Raw genomic sequence first — 7,186 nt, forward strand, 5'->3', positions numbered from 1 at the left:
ATAAATAAATCAATATCATTTTACTATATAACAGCAGATTGTAGGGTGTGTGCTTTTCCCAAGAGATATGATAAAAATATCAGTATTTATGATTTCCCTGTAACATTATAACTACAACCCGGCAGTACATACTACAGTCCGGCAGTTGTTGACGTTTCGTGAGTGAACAGGGCACAGCCCTCGAGCTCTGCCAAGTCTATTGTCCTGCATTATTTTGTCTCCTCGCCTGATTACTGTGACACACGTGCGTGTTACAGCGAATTTAGAGTTCCTGTTGATCCTTTGTGCCCAGTAGCAGTCCAGGCTTCATTGTGACAACATATTTATGTTCTTTTATTTTAATAAGTTTTCACACTAAAGTTTAATTGGAACAGTAATGGATTTTCGGCTGGTAATTTTCGTGTGTCTCGTAAGTAGATATTTCTACCGTAAGATTTACTAATTTTATACATTTCGTAAATGTTTTACTTCTTCTTACTATATTTATTAATAGCCAGTTTTTTTTTGATAGTATTTTTCTGCTACAAATTTCATAAAATCTCATTGGACCATTTTCCAAGGAATCGCGGTATCACTAATTTATCAATACATTTTTAACAAAATTATTGCTTATATTAATAAATTGCTTAATTAAAAAATATATATGTATGAACATACATATTATTTTTTAATTGAGCAATTTATTTTAATATACATATACATTTAATTAAAAATACCTAAATACTTCAAACTAGAATACTAGAACTATATATGATGTGTGCGCCGTGAAAGGGATCCCTAGTTTATGCCCAGTAAAGGGTTGAGACAAACTAATTTGGTTACGACCAGTATTTTCCTATTTATTTCCAAAATGTGCGGCGCAAATCCCTTAGATGTGTTTTCGCTCGACTTATTGGGAAGAACATGCGAAGGGCAAACCCATCTCACATTATTCTATAATATGATATATATGTTAAAACATAATTAATATATTAATGTATTTTAATATTTACACAATTTTTTATGCTTAAAAACTTTTTTATTTTTAAAATTATATGGCTGTACTGTTTTCAGTTCCTTGCCGTAGTATCGGCATTTCCAGACGAAAGGACCCCGCGGGAGAAGCGTGACGTTATGGAGACCATCAAAAGCGCTTGGGGAGAGGTGGTGAAAACCCTGAGTGATGCTGGAGACGCCGTGGTGCACGTGTTCAAACCTACAGAGAAAAGTGTTCTCGACAAGATGGCTGACGGGGTCCAAGGCCTTACGCTATAATACCTTATCTTAATAGCAGACAGGTTTTGCTGCACATGTCTTATCTCACTCTTTTTATATATAAGTGAAAAGGACAGCTTCTTAGTGACACATATTTGGTTAGTGCGCTGCAGTTAGGGTTGCCATATAGAATGGCCAAATTATCTAATCAAAATGTTAAAAAGTTTTGGTTTTGGGATTATTTCCGTGGCAAATAAATATAACGGACAAACATAACCTACAATAACATTCTGATTATTAAAAAAAGGGTGTTCGTTCAATATAAAGTACATAATTATTAAACGACGTCTTCTAAAATTTTAAAAATGTTGTGTATTTTCTTTATTTTCGTCGCGACATTTTGTGTTTTGTCTCAATTCGTCTCTGAAATGACTGGACAACCATCCAACCATCTGACAACCCTATTTTAGCTGCAGTTAGTAAAGCTAGACACGTCAACCTTGATTAACTTCTATGCTATTTAGATTCAATGGATTTTAAAATATGGGAGTCATAGAGTTTACGCGAAGTCGCGGGCATCAGCAATTTTATAATAGTTATAAATTGTTTTTATTCCAATTTGGATTAATACGCTCAAATCCATTATTATATGTATAATTTTCAAGATTTGAAAGTTAAATAGTCAAATTATCAGATTTTTACCAAAAGAAAGTGTACATACTCGTACACTTTAAATGCAAAAAAATCGTCTTTGAACATTTGTAAATAACTACACCATTTTTATAAGCATTTTTACTTGTGTACAAAAATAATATCTTGTTACATCTTGGAATTTACAGGGGTTATGTTATATCTAGGTTAATAAAGTATTATGATATAATACATTCTCTTTTTTTATTTCATGTTTCACATATTAGTTCTAGCTCAGTAAAAAGTTACGTTACACAACAGGTACATCTGAACATCTAAATATCGTGCGTTACTGACAAATTTATGCTACCTATTGTTAAAGTAACAACAAATAAAGTAACTATTGTGTCTAATTTAATTACTTTTGTATAAAATTTTAACAAGTTCTCTAAAGGGATACAAAAAAAAAACAATATTTAACGTTATGTACTTACAATATGGAGAAGGCAATGAGAAATCTATAATATTGCCTAAGTATTGTAAAAGTTGTTATGTTACATTGTTGTATTACATTTCAATTAATGGCTACTACCCTCAGAAAACCAGTGGTGTGATGAGATTTCGATAAACATAATCGTATCGAAAATGTCAAAATGTATATGGAAAATTAATAGTTTCTTTATGGCAGAGGTGTTGTTCATTTCCCGTATAAATTACATTCACGCAATAAACTCATGATAACCTCACTAATATATTAGTAATTAGTTACAGTGCATGTGTTTAGATGTCAAAGTAATAGTAGGTGCATTAGACTTCGCTCTGGTATGGCACACCACTATCTACTTCGTAAATACCTTCTTTATTGTGTACTTCAACACTGTCATTGAGAATCTCGATTAGTCTGTCCGTCCCGACCATACGCGGAGCGGGGCTTTCGGGGTAATCGGGTCTTTTATCGTAGTCCTCATCGTTGTGTTTGTGCCGAGAAGGCAGAATGAAAATACCAGCTCGTATCCCTGCTTTCTCTTCTTTAACTTCTGTCATGCTCTTGTTGACGTCCGCTGACTCGCCTGTAGCGCATTGTCGTCGTTGCAAGTCGCTTATATCATATTGATGATATTCCGACTTATGACGTTCGCGAACGAACATGCAGTATGCAATCCACGCGACCACCAATGCCGCCTGCGACATTCAATAAATGTTTACGCAATTGCATTATCATCAAACTATAGATTTTAGTTAACAATGAACTTACCAAGACTACTGCACAGATGAAACCTGCTATGTCAGCGCCCATTTATATTAATATGTTTATTTTTATCACTTGGAAAGTCTGAGGCGAGGAGCAAACGAGGTTAGATTGGTACACCGCAGCTTGCGATCGGTCCACTCGCCGCATTCAATTAGTGTCAGTTGTAACTCTTTTAGTTCGTGATGTCATCGAGCACGGAGTCTTCAATGAGCCTACGACATATTTTGATATGATTAAAGTACTAGACCGTAAGTACGTCTATATGTGGTAGTTTTTTACCCGATACTACGTTATAAATTACGTAGGTAAGTATTTTGTTACTTGTATTGCAATGAGCCGCATAATAGCCCCATTGTTAGTATGAATGACATTCACTGAATATACTTACTTGATAAATATAAGTAGGTATCTGTGGGCTCTCTCGGTATCACTTTACAAAGAACAGAACTCACACATATGCAAAATTCCAAACAATGTAATTTTGCAAATGTAATTAATATATTCACTTGTTTTTGTTAGTGTCGTGAATGTTTTGAATGAATGTGCGCTGGACTTTGTCTGCTCAGGACTTGATATCAGATTTTGCTATTGATGCTGTATGAACATTTGGGGAGGAGAGATTTTTAGTACCTAATGAACTTTATGCAGTCAGTTCCATCGCGGTTACACTTCACTTTACTTAATCTCCATTTGTCCCGATAAGATTGGTAGTTGTAAAAACAACTATGATATATATAATTAAAATAATAAACGAGCGAGCCACCATTTCATTTCCCGTCTGTGCCTTGTGATACTACTCACCTCTGGTATAGGTAGTATGAACTATGTAAAAATTTTCAGACTAGTAAATAGGTCAAAAAAGTTTTATACCTTTACATATCACACAGTCATAATTTTAAAAAAGAATAATTAAAGCTTAATTATTGTCTCTACCAAAGGTTTATACATAGTAATGTTACAGGTTACAGATATGCATAAGTAGATAGTAGAACAGGTACCTACGTAATAACACATCTAACACATCCCGTCAATATCAACGGGGCAATAGCTGTGTTAATATGTACCTGTTCGTGTATCTACTTATGCTCATATACTTCAATTTACCTTTGCCTTGACCTCAAATGGTCTGCCGAAACAGGTCGCACCTCACCCACAGGAAATCGGGTTGTTATGTCGTGGTCCAGTTGTGGACAATTGGTCATGTCGTTTAATCTGAACCCCTCGGAATGTTAACTGGCAATGCTTTCTATCGCAAACACTCAACCGAACATTATTTATTTATGTGATGTTATTACAAAAAAAATTTAAACATCCACAGTCAACCAACAGAGTAATGTGTAGAAAGTTGCGGGAAGTGCAAAATTAAAAACTAGGTAAGTACGTTATAAAAAATATTATTATGACGTACAAGTACCTACCTATATACATAATATCAGTTACATAGTTTAGTTCGTCTTTTTCAAATTCAAATTCAAAATTCTTTATTCAATTTAGGATAATATACATCACTTATTGACGTCAAAAATTAACTTAATTAACTAAATTAACAAAAATTAATTAAAACTAAGTCTACTGTCGGCTTCCAAAGCGCAGGTGAAGAAGAAGCGGCGCAACAAACTTCACCGCAGCCTTTTCTCCAAGGACGTCAATTAACAAATATAGGTCTTATACATATATTAAAAATTAGGAGGACGAATTTACATCATTATTAAAAATGTCAAAATTTTAATGAATAAATAAAATAAAAGTTGAATTTCCAATAAAATTATTGAAAATTGTCACACAAAATACATATATATATATAGTCATAAATAAAAAGCTAAATGTACAACACGTACGTAATAATATTATAAACCAATTACATATATTATGAGGATACTGCACCATGCTTGGGCCAAACATTATTGTCATCCACATAATCGTCAGACTTGTAATATGTCTTTTTACAAAGTACTTCTTTTATATAATTTCTAAATTTTTTGTCCGGCAAATCAAATCGTCTAATATGTGTTTCATTATGTTCATTTGTTTCTTAGTCCAAGTCGCTATTATTATTTTATTGTTATTTTGGGTAACAAGTTACTTATCAAATTATTTGGGTAACAAGTTGGTTGTCTGGAAGAAATTGTTCATAGCGTAATGGTGAATAAGAGTGTATTTTTCGCGTACAATTTAATTTTCACGCGGATGTGTATATATTGTATTATATTATTGAGCTCAATATTCTATTTCTTTAGGTGGTTCTTTACTTTTATGTGATGGCTGCTCTATAAAATATTTCAAACTACAACTGAAGTAGGAACAGGTAGTCCAGATAACTCTGCCTTCATAAATATAAAGGCAACAAAGAATTTTAGTCCAGATAACTCTGCCTTCATAAATATAAAGGCAACAAAGAATTTTCGCTAGAGTGGTAAATACCTATGCATGATAAAACTTTCAGGCTATATATTTACTAGTTTTTGCACATGAATTTTATAGCAAAATCTCAGTAATTTTATCGCGTCCTCTGTAAGACTGGTAAACATTCAAATTCGCATTTTTTCTCATCTTTAGTTCAATTTTCTGTTTCCCGCTGCGTGTCTCGTCCCGCAAACTTGTCCAATCCCATGTCTCCCGTCCTGTTTCCCACTACGTGTCTCCTTCCCATTTCCCGCTCCTACTCCCACTCCCGCTTTTTGCAACGCGTGCCGTCCCATTTTCTGTACGTTTTACGTCCCGGTTGTTTATTAAGCACAAACATAACAATAAATTAAACATTTTTCGTATTTACTATTACTGTTATTTGCTACAAATAGTAAGTGTGCCAATTTTCAGCCTTTTATCTTGAAAATTGTATTAAGTCCCATACAATCTTTCACCCCCCTTATGAAGGGGTTAAGGGTTAATTTTCAGAAAAATCTGAAACACGTATTCATTACTTTGTTGTAAACAACCAAAATCCTAATTTTCAAGTCACTAACTTCAATGGTGTAGAACTTTCATATTTACAGATTTCACCCCTTTCACCCCCTTCGCAGTAGAATTTCCAAAAATCCTCTCTTAGTGCTCACCTACACTCACCTACATGCCAAATTTCAGCTTCCCGCCCAGCAGTTTCGGGTGTATGTTGTTTGTCAGTCAGTCACTCAGTAACAGAAGAGTTTTATACTGATATATAGATACATACTGCGCCCATTATATCTATATCAGACTTAAATCGATAAAAACAATTTGTTTATATTCTGTTTACACCTTTCTACAAAATTTTAAAGTAAATCGGCTCCGTGGATTGTTATTTTAATTTTTCTACAGAATCCTCCTCATTTTCCGGGATGAAATATCTGTAAGATGTTAACCCGGGATTCCGAGGAAGTTTTGATTCATAATTAGTTTTTCAATTATCCTACGGGGACCTGACCATTTACCGGGATGAAATGTATCTAATTTTCCTACAGGACCCTCCTCATTTTCCGGGATGAAATGTCTATAAGATGTTAACCCAGCATTCTGAGGCATTTTTGATTCATAATTCGTTTTTTAATTATACTAAGGGAACCTGACCATTTACCGGGATAAAATGTATCTAATTTTCCTACAGAACCCTCCTCATTTTCCAAATTTCAAGCAAATCGGTCCAGTAGATTTCGAGTCATGATTCAGACAGACAGACAGACAGACAGACAGACAGACAGACAAAAATTTCCAAAACTATATTTTCGTCATCTATCAGTAAGTAAGTATATTCCATGAAGAGTTTAAAAAAAATATCAACTGTACAAATTTGACCTTTTTTCAATTTTATTATATGTATTGATTAGGTATTGCCAAGAACTTTATTAATTTAACCTTTATTCAGAAAAAAAATATTTTTATTAAAGTAGGTATGTAAGTAATCTACGAAAACGTCTCTAATGTTTTTACATACAAAGAAAATATGTTTATGGTGTGACGGCTTCATGAGATTTAATTTGAATATTATACTGTTCGTCAAAGTAGTATATTCTATTACTCAATCTATATGTAGGTAGATAGGTAGAATCGATGTTATATTAAAACATGTATGCTATTACGGCGAAAATGATAAAAAATGCCTTCATCACAACACTCATTACCAATCATGACTTGATT

The 7,186-nt window shown here is 33.5% G+C and overlaps 2 protein-coding genes across 2 annotated transcripts; one reads left to right on the forward strand and one right to left on the reverse strand.

Annotated features, from left to right (window-relative positions):
• Positions 1–118: 118 nt before the first annotated feature.
• Positions 119–2,078, forward strand: LOC128677676 (uncharacterized). The gene is made up of 2 exons (XM_053758690.1): positions 119–409; positions 1,054–2,078. The coding sequence occupies exons 1-2, from the start codon at positions 377–379 to the stop codon at positions 1,252–1,254; spliced, it is 234 nt and encodes a 77-aa protein (XP_053614665.1). The 5' UTR covers positions 119–376; the 3' UTR covers positions 1,255–2,078.
• Positions 2,079–2,465: 387 nt separating this feature from the next.
• LOC128677674 (uncharacterized) lies at positions 2,466–3,371 on the reverse strand. The gene is made up of 2 exons (XM_053758688.2): positions 3,080–3,371; positions 2,466–3,006 (listed from the first exon to the last, which is right to left on the reverse strand). Exons 1-2 carry the CDS (start codon positions 3,119–3,121, stop codon positions 2,632–2,634), a joined length of 417 nt encoding a protein of 138 aa, XP_053614663.1. The 5' UTR covers positions 3,122–3,371; the 3' UTR covers positions 2,466–2,631.
• Between the last annotated feature and the right edge of the window lie 3,815 nt (positions 3,372–7,186).

The sequence above is a fragment of the Plodia interpunctella genome, chromosome 18 (assembly GCF_027563975.2).
Source record: "Plodia interpunctella isolate USDA-ARS_2022_Savannah chromosome 18, ilPloInte3.2, whole genome shotgun sequence".
Lineage (NCBI taxonomy): Eukaryota > Metazoa > Arthropoda > Insecta > Lepidoptera > Pyralidae > Plodia > Plodia interpunctella.

Bases quoted from the DNA above. Each gene is read 5' to 3' on its own strand.
- LOC128677676 (XM_053758690.1), top strand. From the start codon at position 377: ATGGATTTTCGGCTGGTAATTTTCGTGTGTCTC. The intron at 410-1,053 runs GTAAGTAGATAT...TACTGTTTTCAG, and splicing joins TGGTAATTTTCGTGTGTCTC to TTCCTTGCCGTAGTATCGGC.
- LOC128677674 (XM_053758688.2), bottom strand. From the start codon at position 3,121: ATGGGCGCTGACATAGCAGGTTTCATCTGTGCAGTAGTCTTG. The intron at 3,007-3,079 runs GTAAGTTCATTG...TGAATGTCGCAG, and splicing joins TCATCTGTGCAGTAGTCTTG to GCGGCATTGGTGGTCGCGTG.